Here is an 18,432-nt window from a genome sequence, read left to right as displayed (position 1 = left end):
GTTGGTCATATCCTCTTTCTCTCTCTGTGACTACACTCTCAAGCACAGATACTCTAGCTAGACATGTTTACAAACACATAAACACAGATACATATACACTGTACAGGCACATGTATGTATATACTGCACATACATACACTCAGTGGTGGAAAGTAACGAAGTACATTTACTTCAAGTACTGTACAATTTTGAGGTGCTTTTACTTCACTGGAGTATTTCCAATTTTCAATACTTTTACTTCTAGTTACTAGTTACTTTGTAGATTTGAATTATTATTACAAAACATGCATTAACCACTTCAGCCCTATTTGAAAATAGCCAATTCTGTAACAGAATAGTAGTTCACTCGCTCGCTCGCACGCACGCACGCACGCACGCACGCACGCACGCACGCACGCACGCACGCACGCACGCACGCACGCACGCACGCACACACACACACACACACACACACACACACACTATATCTCTCTCTCTCTCTCCCTCCCTGTCTCTCTCACTCTCACACTCTCTCTCTCTCTCTCTCATGCACACACATATAGACGCCACGGTAGCTGAGAGTGCTCCACTTTATTCAGTTCTCAAGGTTGCATGTTAACCTATCAGTAGAGAATCAGTAGTGGATATAAACTATTGCCATGACAACCTCAGACAGTCCAATGGACACGTGAGCAGCAAACCAATATTTCGGATCCAGATTGCACAAGCAGTGCATTTCTACGGATCACTATAAAAAGGCCCTCTTTCTGTTTAATGAGTTTAATAGAGAGAGACTCTGATTGGGGTCCAACATGTCTGCCGTGTAGCTCTAATAATTATTCATGATTCATGTCTCATATTGTTGTTGAAACCTTTGTTTCTCAATATTCAAACTTTTTAGTTAGTTTTTTTTTATTAATGCCCTATTTTGTCACACTATAGTGTCACACAAAGTAGCAAAAATGACATACAGGGTTTCTGCAACTATAAGAGGTGGTTGAGTCGCGGCTTTTTTTTTTTAATAGCCAACATATAAATGGATAAAGTGGTTAAAATGATTATGATGCTATATTAACAAATTTAGCTGGGGGACCCCCTGGAACCCCCCAAGGACCCCTGGGGATCCCGGACCCCACTTTTAGAACCAGTGCTCAAATCAAACCTGCTAGTGATGAGTCAGCCTGGATTCACTCTAATGCAGTGGTTCCCAAACAGTGGGTCGCGGGTCCATTTTAAAATCCAGACATATTTCAAAATAATTTCATGACTAAATACCAAAAATCAAAGAAATTCCATAAATTCGAAAACAAATGTTTAAGAAGTAGTGAGAATAGCCAATCTACAAGCTCACAACGCATCTCTTGTTTGGGTCATGGGGAGACAACATTTCTCTTTTGGGTCTCGAGCTAAAAAGTTTGGGAACCACAGTAGGCTTTCATGTCATATTAACATGTCCCTTAGCTCACCAAGACAATTTTCCATCAATCCATTTTTTTAAATTAATCAGATAAATATCAACAAATTACTTGACCACTTAAATCCTATTTTGTACTTTGAAGATTTTTGCCTATAATGAGAGATACCCAAAATAGGGATTATTAATCAATTATTGTATTACAATATTGATTATTTTTTATAATCGATTAAATCAATTAGTTTGATTAACTGTTGCACCCCTATTGTGTGTGTGTGTGTGTGTGTGTGTGTGTGTGTGTGTGTGTGTGTGTGTGTGTGTGTGTGTGTGTGTTGTGTGTGCGTGCGTGGCGGGGATATGTTGATGCTTGCGCTTGTGTGCATGTGGTCATACATGTTTTTCTCTGCCAGCGTGTGTAAGCGTGTGCAGTGCACATGTGCATGGTTTTGTGCGCGTGACTGTTTTAAGTGCAGCATCTGTCGATTTGAAGCTGCTCTCATGTTTCAGATATGAGAAGTAACAGGATTCTGTCCAGTGCTTGGCTGGAGTTTGATTCAGCTTGCCTGGCATGATTAGGAACATAAGCCTGAAGGTTAGAGAAGGAGGATCGTGTTTGAATCCCCTCACCAGCAGGGGGAAAAATCCCAATGGGGGCAATTGAATGAGCATCGCCTCTCTCTCTACCTAAAATTGCCACTGGCCAACCATATAAGAATGTGGTAGGGCTCAGTTCCCACCCAGTGTCAGTGGATTTGCGTAACAGACTGCGGCTACAGCAGTGGTGGAAAAAGTACTACATTTCTTTACTCAAGTAAAAGTGTCAATACTGCAATGTAGAAACATGTATTGGCATCAAAATATACTTAAAGTACCAAAAGTAAAAGTTCTCATTATGTAGTATGTCCCGTTTCAAAAGGCATCATATGTATAAACTGTATTAAAATCTTTTGAAAATAGAAGATCTACAAGCTCACAACGTGTCGCATCGCGACGCGTTGCGAGCTTGTAGATCTGAGCTTGTAGATCTGCTATTTCAAATAGCCAAAGTTTAAATAGGGCTGAAGTAGTAAATGTATGTTTTTAAATAAACAAAATCTTCAAAGTAACTAGTAACTAAAGTTTTCATATAATTGTAGTGGAGTAGAAAGTACAATATTTGCCTCTGAGATGTAGTGGAGTAGAAGTAAAAGTATTGGAAATTGGAAATACTCCAGTAAAGTAAAAGTACCTCAAAATTGTACTTAAGTACAGTACTTGAGTAAATGTACTTAGTTACTTTCCACCATTGGGCTACAGTGCTATAAATAAAAACATCTGAATGACCAACCATTGCAACATGTGGAGCGGATTTACGTCTAATTCAGCCAATTCAAACACTTCCATTCCCTGTGTGTCTGTGCTTGTGGGTTCAAGTGGGAATACCAAGCTAGCTCACCTGAACATCCATAGAGCTATAGAAAATGAAATATTGCTTCCTTGTGAACTAGCGTTTGTATTTACCTTTATTGCATTGCGATACATCCGGTGTCAGCTATGTACAGTACTGTGAGTGTGAAGTCAATATCTGTCTCCACTAACACAGAGACAAATTGCCTACATGTCGTCGCTGTCGGGGGGAAATCTCATATGTCCAAAACCGTTTCAGGAAATGGGAAATAAGAACCTGTGTTCCAATGGATTCAACTTATTATTATTTAGTCACAAGCTGTTTATTGTTTATTCTGTTCAACATTTTTAAAATCCACACTTGCTTCTAAAATAGCAGATCTGCAAGCTCACAGCGCATCGCAATGTGACGCGCTGTGAGCTTGTACTTCAGCCATCTTTGTTACTTTTGCGTGACACTCCTGTACGACAGAGTAACATTCATTCATGAAAAAACGACAAAATATGGAGATACAATGTTTCGCCTGACAGCGATGACATATTGTATCGCTTGACGGATGACGTGCTTTTTCATCGACGAGGGCTGTCCTTGACTAGCATGACAGATGAAAAAGAATTATGTGTCCATCTGCTTGACTGTTATTCTAAGGCCTAATTTATGTCCCAATCGTACGATCAAAAATTGCAGATCTACAAGCTCACAACGCCTCGCACCGGCAACGCTTTGAGCTTGTAGATCGGCTATTTTTGGCATGCATACATACAGTATATTTAGTCTGATTTCAATACGTACAAATCAGAATTACGTCTCCTGTCAAGATCCTGTCCTCTCCTCTCTCCTGAGGAAAATGTTGTATAAATCTTCCTGAGCACATTCAGATGTAGGACAAGGGAGGCAGAGTGAAGTGCTGCCCGCACAGTGCCACAGTGCAGATATAGAGCTAATAATACGACACAGTCTGCGGTTCCGGGAGCAGCCAAATGGAAGCTTATGAAAGAGCGGGGAGCGATGGCGGTTGTGAGAGACAGGACCACATTGCACTGCAGTTCACTGAATTGGTTTGCCATTCATTCACTCACTCACTCACTCACTCGCCGTTTTCTTTCTGCGATCTTGTACATTTTTGAAAAATCTTCAAAGTGTGAGAACTTCTGATTTAGAAGGCATTTGTAGAATCAGACTCAGGTCTTAATGGGTTAAAATAAATGCACCTGTGATCCTAGTTTACTGAGGCGCCACACTGTCTCTCTGCATTTGATGCACTTGACATGTTTACCCTGCTTATTGTAAGTCACTCTGGATAAATTGTATTTTTTTTTGCTTTTGCTTATAAAGTGCATATTTTCAAATGACACTCTTATGTTTTGAACTAAATTGTGTATTTATTTGTTTGTTTGTTTGTTTATTTAATTTCTTTATCAAAAGTGCTTTTCATTTTTTCATTGACCTCAATCTCTATGCTGAGCTTTGTGCAGCCTGGTGCCTCATTTAATGCATTGACCACCCACCAACAAGGTTGTGGGTTTGAAGGCTTGTTTCCTGTACAGTAGTATGTCATCTCTCCTCTGTGACCTCACTTTCCTGTCACTGTGAGTCAGATATGTGCTGCTATCATAAAAAAAAAGAAGACGAAAGAAATGTTTGGAAAAGAGTGTTAGTATACTCAGAGTTAAATTAACATGCAGGATTTCACGGTGAAATTACATTTTTAGACATTTGATCATGTACTAGCATCATAGTACAATTTTACATAGCACTTTTCCTGTGTCCCTTTTAACCCTCTGGCCTGCAACCTTTCAGAGATCTGGAAGATCATCTGTAATCAAAAGAAATGTGGACGACATCAAACCCTATACAACAGTTTATCCTGCATTCTTACATTAAGCTCTGGATGCACACTGTACATATGCTGCAAATTGCTATTGTTGGGAGAAGATATCATATATGCAAATTGTTGTCATCCTTTCAATTTGATTCATGAAAAGAGGTTTTATTGTTCAGTCGATGAGTCGATATGTCAATGAGAAAAAATTAAAAGCAGTGGGTTCTGAAGTGTCATAACGTGCATTAATACTTGGCCAAGCTATAATCCGACGCTTCAATCCAATGAGTTTCCAAGAGTTTTAAGTCCAAGGCCGTCACATGACTGCAGCGTTACGTACCCTGAAGTCTTCTGTACCTGATGTTCAGCTGCGGTTCACTTACGTAAACAACACATTCCTTTATCTGTAAGCCATCCAGCTGTGAACCAAATGGAAGCCTTATGGCTCCTCCAAGACATTCGATCTGCTATTAACTGGACTCTTACTTACTCCGTAGCTTAAAGTCTATTTTAAGCGTGCGTGTAATGTGGGTGGGTGGTTGTGTGTGTGTATGTGTAATCCCTGTGTGTGTGTGTGTGTGTGTGTGTGTGTGTGTGTGTGTGTGTGTGTGTGTGTGTGTGTGTGTGTGTGTGTGTGTGTGTGTGTGTGTGTGTGTGTGTGTGTGTGTGTGTGTGTGTGTGTGTGTGTGTGTGTGTGTGTGTGTGTGTGTGTGTGTGTGTGTGTGTGTGTGCGTGCGCGCGTGCGTGCGTGCGTGCGTGCGCGCGTGTGTGTGCGCGTGTGTGCGTGTGCGTGTAGGGCGGGAGGGGAGCAGGAAGTTACAGTGTAGAGTATGAAAATATCAATATGGACCGGCTCTGCAGAGCAGAACTCCATGTGTCCGAATGCCAGTTCCTCACTGTTATTGGAAGCAGCAAATCCTAGGATTGAAATCGGACCTGGGATGGCATGCTGTGTGCTATCTTCTTCTCCGTCCTTGAGCCCCCCCAAGCTGTGCTGCTGCTACAGTATGTCTTCCTGCTCTATACTGTACCTTCTCACTGTATGTGAGCCCCCGTTGTCCTCAGAGCATTTGTCAGTGTTCATTTACCATAACTAATTTACTATACGAGAGCTCTGTGTATCTTTGAGCTTGTGACAATTTCCTATTCAAATATTGTGTTTGGGAAGGGTAAATAATGTGATGTTGTGCCATGGCTGGAGGCTGAAAAATAATGACGACAAATGATGTAAGGTACAATATACGTTTAGTACATGTAGTAAAATTACATGTAGTTTGTTTGCCTTGTGGTGCTACAGCCTGGGTAAGCCAGAGATTTAATTAAACACACAATATTATGTGCTTAAGACTACTTTTTCATAGTGATACAGTGCAATACATTTATAGAGTGCTTCTGCAATTCATGTTCACCAGTTTGTCTCCAAGATATTGGTGCAGGCCAGGGACACAGCTTATATAGTTCCATGCAATAGTTTTATATGTAGGTAAAACAGTAGAACGAAGGCCATTGTAGAGTAAGGTGCTACTGCAGCAGAACTCTGTTCTACTCTGCTCCAACCATGGCTGCCCCAGGTGCACGACGTCACTAATACTCCATTACGTATCTCTAGGATGGAGCAAACACAGTGATAACTAGAGAAAGTGCTCCTCGGAGCACAGGTCTCCGCCAGGTCAGGTAGGTTATTGTGGGCAAGCAATGTTCGGAATTCGCCAAGGATGGAATATAAAAAATTGGATGGATCCGTTTTGATCACTTGACTTAGAGATAATGTGTACTGATTTGCGTGATGTTTGGACACAATTTGTAGGAGTAACAAAAACAATGTGTTTTGCAAAAGTCGGCCTCCTGGTGGCGCTATAATAGGGCAATGTTAAAAGGGTGGCATTTGTTCCTCAACATAGTGCAAATGCGTGTGCAAAGTTTCACCGCAATCGGACGCTGCGTTCATGATTTTTTTTACATAAGTCGGCCTCCGGGTAGCTATAAAAGGCAGATGTAAAAAATGCAAAGTTTTTACGCAGATCGGTACAGTTATAGGTAAAAACTCGAATCGGGCTGTTATAGTGCCACCATGAGACTAGTGGCATTTCTTCCTCGGTCTATAGTGGGAATGTGCGCGCAAAATTTCACGGAAATTGCACGTGTTCATGATTTGAGGCATTTTGTTCAAAACGGTGCACACCTGCAAACTTTGGAAGCCAATCTTAGCCAATCAGGATGGAATATGAAAAATCTGAAAGACCCGTTTCGTTTAATGACTATAGAGATAATGTGTACCAATTTGCGTGATGTTTGGACAAAATCTGTGGGAGTACTGTCAAAACAATTGTTTTGCAAAAATTGGCCTCCTGGTGCGGCTATAACAGGCCAATATGAAAAACCTGGTGCAGAGGTTCTGCTCTGGCATCCAGGGAGTGTGTGTGCACAGTTTCACTGCCATCATGCCAACGGTGCCGGAGATTAGCTGTTCACAGACGTACACACACACACACACACACACACACACACACACACACACACACACACACACACACACACGGACGGACGGACGGACGGACGGACGGACGGACGGACGGACGGACGGACGGACAGGGTGCAAAACATAGTCTCGCCCTGCCTTCGGCCTGGTGGAGACAACTACGCGGATCATCTTAATGTTTGAGGCCATTCTTATGCAGGGGATTTCCCTTGTTACTATTTAATAATGCAAAGTCAGCCACAGAACAGAGCAACGCTGTGCTTCTTAAAGCAACATGGGCTAATTCACAGGTTGATTCTGAAGCCCTCTCTAGCCTGTGTGACATGCTGTCTCTTCTACTCTGCTCCACTCAGCTGGATGCTGCATTGTGGTACTCCACTCTAGTGTGCTCTACTCGTGGTTTGTGCTCTATTCTACCCTACACCCAGCACAGGGTGCTCTCCTTTACTGTGATGGATGCTTTGCTGTGCCAGCCTACAGGCCTTCCTGCCTGCCTTTTGCAGAGCATCTGTGCCACCACGTCGTGCAGTGTGCTGAAGCTGGCGAGGCCGCCCTGCAGGCGCCAGGCGGCCTGTATCAGCAGAGTACGTTTCAGACAATAGTCCCATGGGGAACCGCTGAAAGGGGAATAGGGAAACGTTGCTTTGCTGCTGTGCCAACACAGCAGCTGTGCACTTTTCAGTGTGTGGGGTGTGTTTGTGCGCGCACGTGTGTTTGTCTATGTGCGGGTCAGTAACCATGTGCGTTTGAAAAGTTTTATACACGAACAAGCGAACACATGCATTAGATGATGGTGAGTGTCCTCCAGTTTAGAAGGAACGTGAAAAAGGCAGCAGCTGTTGAGTAAACCTCAGGACTAAGCGACATTGTTCTAATGATAATCACCCTTTGTGTATCAAAGGGGGGACAGTGAGTGGGAACAGCTAAAGAGGGCCCAGGCTGGACTCGCCATTGTCTTCTGTTGGCCTGCACATTGCATTCTAAACATTCTGAAGGTCCTCTGCTCTCTGCACCCGTTATGAGTTTGTGTCACAGCACACAGTCAAATCCTCAGTGTTAGTTTATCCATTTGTAACTCTAGAGTGTATAAATGCAACTAATTGAAATTAACACTTAGGATTTTACTGTGTATTGCTGTAGTGCGTTGAGGTTGACTGCTGTGGCTGTATATGTACAGTACTATAGGTACATGGCACTTACCGTATAAAATGTTGTGTCTGTGTGCAATGCATGCGCATGTATGTGAAATACAAGTGTATTTGTGACTTCGAGGGTACATGCACGTATTTGTGTGTCTGTGTGTGTGTGTGTGTGTGTGTGTTAGGGCAATCAAGGAGAAATGGGTCAGTACATATCCTCTTACAAAAAAACACAGTTTTTTTATTAGGATCCACATTTTAATATTTGCCTTGGAGCAGAGTATACACTGTACTGTACGGATACTGTTAGGGATAAAGAACAAACTAAATATTGCCAAAACAATGGTGTAATGACTATATATATATATATATATATATATATATATATATATATATATATATATATATATATATATATATATATATATATATATATATATATATATATATATATATATATATATATATATATATATATATATATATATATATATATATATACATATATACACACACTCTCTCTCTCTCTCTCTCTCTGTCTCGCTCACACACACACACGCACGCACGCACGCACGCACGCACACACGCGCACGCACACACGCGCACACACACACACACACACACACACACACACACACACACACACACTGTGTGTGTACACTATACTGTATATATATACACATAATATACAGTATACCATAAGGCAGACATTAGTGTACTGTCTAATATCTACAGTAAATATCCTAGCCTAACTATCAGTGCAGAAATAGATGCCGTGTTGAGCTTGCAAGCGGGGTTAGAATATAAAACAAGTGATACAAGAACGTTCTGTATTGTTTAGCACAAGAGCGGGGTGGGAAAACAATGCAAGCCCTTCATTGGTGTTGTGGCCATTGTGCCTGAGATTCCTCAGGCTGTGCTGCGTTTGGGAGAAAGGCCATCATTCAAGCCCTGCTAGCGTTGCTTTTTCTTCAAGCATGCTATTGTCATCCTTGTCTTTCCTAATGTTATTCTTTCCTCCAGTGGCTGATTGATAGCTCCTCTGTTGTACAACTCGGGCATTTATTCAGCGACCTGTGATTTCAAAAGCCCTCGGAGAGATTGTCAAGGCTTGATATAACTTCACTGATCAGCGTTTGTATGTCCCCCTCACCTATCCATCAAGTGTTTTTCTCTTTCTGTTCGGGATATTGTTTTAGTTTGGGACTAGTGTTAGGTTACGCTCAAGGTCAAGCCCTCTGGGGCTTTAGACTCTATTCCAGATAAATGACAGTGGATATGGGATATTGGAGGCTTGCGGAATCTCCCTGTGGGGATTCTCCACGCTGTGTGTAATGTCTTACAGCTCAGCCCACATCTGTTTGTGTCCTCTGTCCCCCAGAGACTTTTCCTCATGAAGGCCAGTGGGTGGTCATCTGCATATCTTTCTGTACTGAGACTGAATTTCAGTTGGGTTAGACTAGAGTCAGCCATTATACAGTTAGTAAGAAAGCTGGGAGGGAGACTTGGTAGGTACCTGGTGGTGGGATGTGATTATAGACCACCTTTGTTTATGTGTGAGTCTAAAAACAACTTTCTCAACCTAATATTGATGAGCATTACTCTGACCAGTTGTTACCCACTTCTTCTGCTCTTGCTGTGTAAAAATATGGAATGATATCCAACAACACAACAACACAATCCCTGCCGCCTATGAAGATGAATTTGACTTGGTCAGACGGGTGGCATTGGTTCAGGAGGTAGAGTGGCCACTTGGAAAACGGAAGGTTCCCGGTTCGATCCCCAGCTCCCCCTGTGTTAGAGTCGAAGTGTCCTTGAGCAAGACTGGACCGTTAACTGCTCCTGATGAGGAGGTTGGTGCCTTACATGGTTTCCTCTGCCATCGGTGTGTGATTAGGTGAATGTAATGCACATTGTAAAGTGCTTTGGATAAAAAGGCGCTATATAAATGCACCATTCACTATTCAACATCTCCATACTCAACTTTGGAACACATACTGACAACAGGACAAGATAATTAGTACAGTAGGACAGATCAGGCAGTGCAGTAGACCGTTAAGCTTAGTATACTATTTACAGCTTTTACCATAGCTTCTGGTACATTGTACCCTGACTCTTGGGTGTATGCCCTATCTCTGACCATAAATTATGCATAACCTACATCATACGGATGTCATCAACAGTGATGAGATGTAAGCCTTGTCTGTTTTCTAATGTATTCTGTCTGCTGGAGTTTCTCTCTCTCTCTCTCGCTCACATATGTGCACGTATACACACTCTCACACACTCAACCCAACGCACGCACGCACGCACGCACGCACGCACGCACGCACGCACGCACGCACGCACGCACGCACGCACGCACGCACGCACGCACGCACGCACGCACGCACGCACGCACGCACACACACACACACACACACACACACACACACACACACACACACACACACACACACACACACACACACACACACACACAACAATACACACACAAACAATACACAAACATTAACACAAATGCAAACAACTGATGGGATCAGAGACCTGCACTGGGGTAGCGCCAACTGGGAATAGTATTTCGACCCATATTTCCCCCTCATTCTGTGTGAAAACAAACCGTGACGGGCCACTGCTGAATGACATGTAAGGCCTGGAATAATTTGGAAATGATGTCATGCTAACGACTGACACTGTAATACAGTCTAACACTGGTGGAAGACAAGAGGCAGGATGCAGATGACAAATGGCCAACTAAAGTAGGTCTTCAGAATGCAAGCAGTCAGCCCTATTCTTATTTAGTGAAAAGAACCATAGAGAGCCTCAAAAAGAATAGCTCCTTTTTGAAATAGCCTCCTGTCTTTGTCCCGTTCTCCTCGTGAGGAAGTGTCTAAAAAAAATCGTGACAGGCTTGTTAAAGCCACCCCCTCACCCCAACAGCGTTAACAATGCCAGACCCCACAAAACAGACATGCCTGCCCACTAACACAGTTTTTAGACTCTCTATTCTGCACTGCTCGCTGGCATCAGTAAACCTGAGGCAGACAGTGGAAGGCAGTAAAAGAGAGGTTTAGCTGCAGCCTCACTGCCCAGACACCCTTGGATTGGTTAGTACCAAGTCTGACACAAGCGGAGCGTTTTGGAAATGTTCCTGTGTTCTGAAGCCAATTCTTCTTCAGTCGGCCAAGACACCTGATCTTTTGTTTTTTGTTTATTTATTTTATTTTACTGGGCTACTTCACTTTTTATTTTGTATTAACAAGTTTCTAGATACATTGGACAAGACTATATAAAAACTAAGAACTAAAAAAAAATGGGTTTATGGAAGTAGTTTGGGCCCCTTCTCTGAAATAATGGTAATCTTGCAAGGCAAAATCAAAGTGTAAATTTCACTCCGACCCTTACGGGTCAATTTACATACATGCTCAGAGTTAAATAAACCCTCAAGGTTTTCCTGACACTGAGAATTCCATAGATAAGAGGTCACTCACTGATGTCTTCTCTGTTGATTGTCGCCATGTGTTTTGCTTACTTGTAAATAGTTGAGAGTGCTCTGTTCAATATAAGGGATTGCTTGCTTTGACAATGAGTCATCTGTTTGTTCATAGTAACATACTTTGTTCCACTGTGTTTCTCTTTCACTCTCTTCCTATTCCTCCTCCTTTCTCTGCCTCTGTCCGTATCCCTGTCTCTCTCTCTGTTTGTTTGTTTGTTTCTCTTTCGTTCCTGTCTAACTTTCTGTCTCCTGTCTTTCTCTGTCCTTATTTCCATATCACTTCATCTTTGTACCCCCGCCCCCACCTGTCTAGACTGTGCAGTTTGACCCTGAAGAAGCTGGTGGTGATGAGGGAACTTGATAAAGAACTCATATCGGTAGTCATTGCTGTTAAAATCCAGGTACAGTATTCCCATGAGCAGTCACGCTGGGCATGCACACACCTGCCTACACACACGCACACACACATGCACACACGCACACATGCACGCACGCACGCACGCGCACACACACACACACACACACACACACACACACACACACACACACACACACACACACACACACACACACGCGCACACGCACACGCACATGCACACGCACGCACGCACGCACACACGCACACGCGCGCGCACGCACTGACACGCACGCACGCATACAAAAACAAATTCAGTCCTAAACCACATTATCTCCCTCCCAGACAGAATGCATTCCAAACGTGTTTATTCTTTTGCATCATCTTCCTATTGCACTTTTACCTCAGAACTGATCTGTGGTTGGAAGTGAGTGCAATTAACACAGGTGCCAACCTATTCCCATAGGGCTCCAAGAGAATTTTAAGGTCCCATGAGATTGTACTGCCACCCAGTGGATCCGTGGAGACCGATTTGGCCCTCACTTTTTCCCTGCAGGTAAGGAAAAAAATATTATAATAATGAAAAATGAAATAAACAACAAAGAACATTCCACAAATAACTTTTGGAAGTGTCTCTGATTTTTTTTTTTATAATAATGAAAAATTAAATAAACAACAAAGAACATTCCACAAATAACTTTTGGAAGTATCTCTGAATCACAAGTGATTTAGAGATGTGGTTAAACATCATCCTCTTTATTTTTTTGTTGTCCGACCACAGTACCCACATTTCCTAAAGCGTGAAGGAAATAAGCTGCAGATCATGCTGCAAAGACGGAAGAGATACAAGAACAGGACTATCCTGGGCTACAAGACTCTAGCAGTGGGATCTATTGACATGGCCGAGGTATGACATCAGCTGACAAAACAACAAACTTGTTAGGATCTGTATAGCACCATCTTGTGCTTGTGCTTTGTTTGTTCGATCAAGTCTTTATTAACTAAAGACAAAGCCACTTGTGTGTCAGAGAAGACTAGAGAGCCTATTTCTGTTCACCCCCAAAATGACTTTTTTTCTGTCGATTACACACCCCATGGAGACTTGAATTCATGGAGTTGTTTTTTTTGTTGCATTCCTAAGCCAATAAGTTGATGACTTTTCCTAAGCCAATACTTTTTATGACAAATCAAATCATTGGCTTAGGAATGCTACAAAAACAAAAAAATCTCCATGAATTCAAGGCTTCATGGGGAGTGTAATCGATAGAAAATAAGTCATTTTTGGGGTGAACTATCCCTTTAAGGGCAGAGATACTACATGGAATGAGTCACAGATGTGCCTGGGCGCGAACAGCCTGTTGGTGACAGGGACTAGTGTGAAAATATAATGAGACCACAGTGGAGTTTGTGTTTGTGGGGAACGATGTCTAGATAGCTCCTACTCTGTTTGTCTAAAGAATTCCAAAAACACACACACACAAAAAAATTACCAATGGGAACAAGTCATGTTATTTTCACACTAATTCCAGTTTATTTATTCGTTATTAAGATGATGAGAAGATCTGAGAGGAGGTAGTGTAGGGGAAGTACAGGAGAGGACTCTCTGTCATGATTTGATGTGAGGCTAGTGTCTGTATTCTGGCATAACATTATGCTATGGACAAACACATCCTATCATAACTTTGTTAAAATATAGAAAACATTTGGCAAAGGGGTGAGTCATTGAAAATTGTATTCACCTGTTTCACAATTGGTTTGTGTGAGAGATATTCCTGCGCTGTGGAGTTCCAACATGGCTGACAAAACTCAGTGAGGATTACTGTATTAAGGTCATATCTCAGCAAGAGATACTGTAAAAAAAATATTCAAATAAAATCTGTTGAGTTAAGTTAAGTTGTACTTAACGACCGCAGGAGAAAGAGGATGCACTTCTCCAACTGAAGAATACTAAAGGTCTCTGAGGTGATGATCCACACCAGATATGATTTAGTTTAAATTATGAAGCAGAGCAGAGGACAGGGTCTAGAAGGATTCCACCACTAGACCCTGGAAAGGGAAAATTAATGTTAATTAATTAATGTTGTCCCCTCTCTCAGAGCGATTGTCAAGGTGCCCGTGAGCAAGGCACTTAAATCCTACCCTCATATCTCAGGCTTTCTTTCTCCATCTGTAGTGGAACAAGATTGGAAGGCTGGCCTCATGAGACTACTTAAATCTCTACTGCTCCACTGGAGCTGCTCAGCAACTAATAACTAGAGTTGTAATGGATGTACAAGACAGCATTCAGGTGTGGAAGAAGCAGGGTGTTGCTGAGCAATCCATCCCAGGATAAAGTAAGATATAATATAAAAAATAAAAAACAGGCAGTCAGGCACCTGGAAAGTCAATTTAACATTGGCCCAACCTCTCAGAATTGAGAACTGATCCAAACATTCTGGGGAGGAAAATAGGTTGCTGAAATGTCAAGGCACTTTGTGTCAATCCTTGATTAATACTGAATGAACAAAAACAATGCTTTAGTAAAAATCTCTTTGCGTGTTTATCCCACATCTATCAAGCTTTAATCTAGCAGACAATGCTTTATTAAATAATCTCAACCTGATACCACCAGAGTATAATGAATTCCTGCTTAAACTGAACAGTAAGCAACTTTGTTTTTACAACTCCTCCCGAACAAATTTAACTACTGCAGCAGTGGTTCATTAAGCATGCAGTAAAACTTGTAACCTTGTCTAATACAATGGTTATATATCTCCAGCAGGAAGTGGCTTGTTTTTCACCAGTTCTCCAGATGCTCTTCCTTCCTTCCACTTCCTCACTTATCACATTCTCTAAACTCTCAATCACCATCTCCCTCTGCCTCTCCCTCCTTCCCTCTCTGTTTGCCCCCACCCGCAGGTGATGCAGCACCCCACAGAGGGGGGACAGGTGCTACCACTGTGCAGCAACCAGAAGGACACGCTGGGCAAGGTGGCAGAGATCTGGATCTTCTCCTTGTCTAGTCAGCCTATCGACCATGAAGAGGCTGCACTGCAGGGAGGCCAGAAGATCAAATGCTCCGGTACGCTTTGGTTGTGTGATAAAGACCCCCCCCTGACCCCTCAGCACAGGTTAAGAAAGACAGGCACACTGTCCATCATAATCACCCAATCCATTCTACCGGCATAGCGACAGCCATTTTCAACCTTATCTTCATCCTCATTAATGCTCATAATGAGATGAGACCATTTCTGTCTACTTGCTCTGTGTCTCAGAGGTTGGCTGTGGTCAGTTCAGAGACCTACCTACCAAACAACATCGAACAAGATTTCAAACTTTTTATTTTAGATGTTCAGCATGCTAACTTTCCGGGAAGACACAATATGTAGTTTTCCATTAGCTTCGAATCCCCAACGATAATGTCATTGGTAGGCAGGTTTCTGAAATGTCCACAGCCCACCTCTCGAGTGAGTCTTATAATGAGAGTTATATGAAGATAAGATTGAAAATGAGTGAAGTGCTCCGTAAGTACGTGACAGTGAGATCAAGGCAGTGATTGCATAGAGCGCTGTGAATATATCCTACTGTATGTCAGAGTGTATTTCAAACTCTGGCTGCACTCCAAACGTAAAAGCCTTGATGAAATATGCATGATATTTCTTCTCCATGCTCAGCTTGCGTGATCTAGGTTAATGTCTCTCTTCTGCAGCAGATAACTACTCGGAGGAGGAATACGAGAGTTTCTCCTCGGAGCAGGAGGCCAGCGACGATGCTGTGCAGGGGCAGGTGAGTTTCTATTTTCCTTCTGTTAAAATGCCTGTTGAGGGCCATACTGTATACTGTAGTAGAGATACAGCAAATAATACAACTTTCAGGAGCCCAGTGTAGATGTCATATAGGAACAGATTATTTTGCTGTGCAAGCGTTAAACTCAAATGCCTGTTGAGAGCAGAGCAAATGAGCGAAGACACAATAATGTACAGGGTACTGCAATATTCAGGCGGCCAGCAATGATGGTGTATTCGGTCAGGTGAGTTTACAGGAAAACTGTCTATTGAGAAGTATGGCGTTTAATGATACCAAATTCTCCATGTTAGCAGTTGATAATTCTCCATCGAAGCAGGTTACGTAAGTAAGTAAGGCACCAACAGTTCCTGAGCCATGTGGCCAATAGGTCAGGTGGTTAGCTCTTGTTTCTGTAGCGTGAGGCAGCTTGATGTAGTAAACCCCCTGGACATGACGCTAGTATGTTGCAGGGACTCTTAGCCCCAATTCAACCCTTAATGCTGAGTGCCAAGCAGGGAGGCATTGGTACCATTTTTATAGTCTTGGATATGACTCTTCCGGGGTTTGAACCCTGATGTCCTGCTGAGCTGGTGCGAAGCAGGTCTATTGGCGTAAAATAACACCTGTTGACACTTGACATTGAGTGGAGACACAACAGAGAATATAGGCTAAAGGTCACTAGAGGCGTGATGAATAAATGATATGAAAACGTCTGTGTTTTCGGGTGAATTATTCGCAGGTACAAAACATCCCGGTGTGTAAGGTCATTACAGCTAATAATAATAAAGGCTTTTTACTGATCAGCCAGAAGCGTTCTTGAGAAGCATTGCATAGAGATTAGAGGATACATGATTCATGACACTGACTCATTTGGTTCAGTTAATCATTTAAATGTGGACATGACAATAATATCATTAGACCACTTCAACCAGTGTATTATTAACTACACGTCAGGAATTGACATGGGTTAATGTCTTATTGAGGGATAGCGATGGGAGCATGCAGATTTCAAATGACATAAAGGTGCAGTACTTAACACATTAAGAATTTTAGGAAATGAAGTTGAAGCAATTGCATTACAGCCAGATCTCTTGGAGAATCACACTGAATGGCCTGACAAAATACATTTCAGATGTATTATAGGTAAAACTTTAATCAGGCATCTTTCTCATTCATGTGTGCTGTCAGGATCTTGAAGATGATGAGTATGATGTGAGGAAGCCAAAGAAACAGAGGAGGTCCATTGTAAGGACCGGTTCCATCACCAGAGTAAGTGACACAATCAAATCTAGAGGGTTAAGCATGGCAGGGGTCTTCAACAGGGGGTCCACCAAATCTTTGTGTGATGGGAACTTTATTTACATTAACCACTTGAAATCTAGCATCCCTATTCTTAGGAGAACTTTAGCCAAAGATAGCAGATCTACGTTGTGAGCTTGTAGATCGGCTATTTTCTGCAGAGGTTTGGCGTAGAGGGATAAAAAGAGCAGACCAAGTACAGAGTGAAAGGTCAAGTTTACGAAGTATTAACCATTTAAGTGGTTAAATGTCTGAAAATACACATTAACATGAATCCAACATACACTGATAGCTGATATACACTGATAGCTTCACCTGTTTGACAGTGCTGTCAAACAGGTCTATGAAGCTATCTATGAAATCTATGAAAAGGTTTAATCTTGTATCCAATATGTAGTGGGGGTCCCTGCTTCAACCCTCTCTCAGCTAAGGGGTCCTTGGACTGAAAAACGTTTGAAGACCCCTGCCCTATGGTATACTTTGTTGTGCGAAGGTGTCGTGCAAAAATAGCCGCTCTACAAGCTCATGGAACGTTCACTCATGGACGATTTGACCATACATCTGTAAAATAACATTTCATTCATTAAAATGAGTCCCGTATTTCAGCTATAAGGAACCATTGTAGATAACTGCATGTGATATAAATGAGAACTTAAAAGGTCTGTGGGTTTTAGCTTTTGGTCATTTGACAGGGTCGAAGGGCAGTACCAGATAGTATCACAGCCACATTCACCACATTTGTTTGTTGGAAATGTACTTTCCATTTCGCGAAAATTCCAGCTCCACAAGCTCACAATGTGTCTCATTGTGACACGTTGTGAACTTGTAGAACTGGTATTTTAGCTATGAATACAGGTCTGCCTTGATATTTTGGCTTGCCCATTGCTGTGCTTTGGACACAAAAAGTTTGAATACCACTGACTGCTGTAGGGAATGCGTCAAACCCTGTTCTGAACAAAGACAACGATTGCCCACACATTGGATATACTGTAGCTCCCAATAGGCTTTGCTACACAAGTAAACTACACAATTAAAGCATACTGGGCAAAGAAGATCCATCATGTGGATATAATTTTTCCTCTGATCAATACTAACCTCCGTTTTTACCGTGTATGTATGGTTTGTGCTCTACAGTATATGGATGTACTGTACAATAGGCTACATGCACTGTTTTCTTTGTCTTGGATCCATGCTCATTCACATTTTGTGTTGTTTTTACTTTGATTCATTCCTAATACTTATGCCACCAATAGCATAGTAGCTGAAATGTTTAGCATAATTAAAATTCATTAACAGA

General features: G+C 42.1%; 1 protein-coding gene across 13 annotated transcripts in view; it reads left to right on the top strand.

Moving 5' to 3' along the window:
* The window catches only part of pacs2 (phosphofurin acidic cluster sorting protein 2), a 68,199-nt gene that overhangs the window by 32,354 nt on the left and 17,413 nt on the right, over window positions 1-18,432 (top strand). For 8 of the 13 annotated variants that reach the window (XM_084045416.1, XM_084045415.1, XM_084045412.1 and 5 more), the window contains 6 exons: window positions 12,030-12,117; window positions 12,538-12,627; window positions 12,853-12,978; window positions 14,970-15,132; window positions 15,760-15,836; window positions 17,025-17,105. In XM_084045416.1, the coding sequence (XP_083901542.1) occupies window positions 12,030-12,117; window positions 12,538-12,627; window positions 12,853-12,978; window positions 14,970-15,132; window positions 15,760-15,836; window positions 17,025-17,105 (625 nt within the window). The remainder of the gene's footprint in view (window positions 1-12,029; window positions 12,118-12,537; window positions 12,628-12,852; window positions 12,979-14,969; window positions 15,133-15,759; window positions 15,837-17,024; window positions 17,106-18,432) is intronic. The other 5 variants (XM_084045410.1, XM_084045409.1, XM_084045407.1 and 2 more) reach the window with 1 other exon arrangement.

The sequence above is a fragment of the Gymnoscopelus microlampas genome (assembly GCF_963454915.1).
Source record: "Gymnoscopelus microlampas genome assembly, chromosome: 20".
Classification (NCBI taxonomy): Eukaryota; Metazoa; Chordata; class Actinopteri; order Myctophiformes; family Myctophidae; genus Gymnoscopelus; species Gymnoscopelus microlampas.
This window is presented reverse-complemented; position numbering and strand designations above follow the sequence as displayed.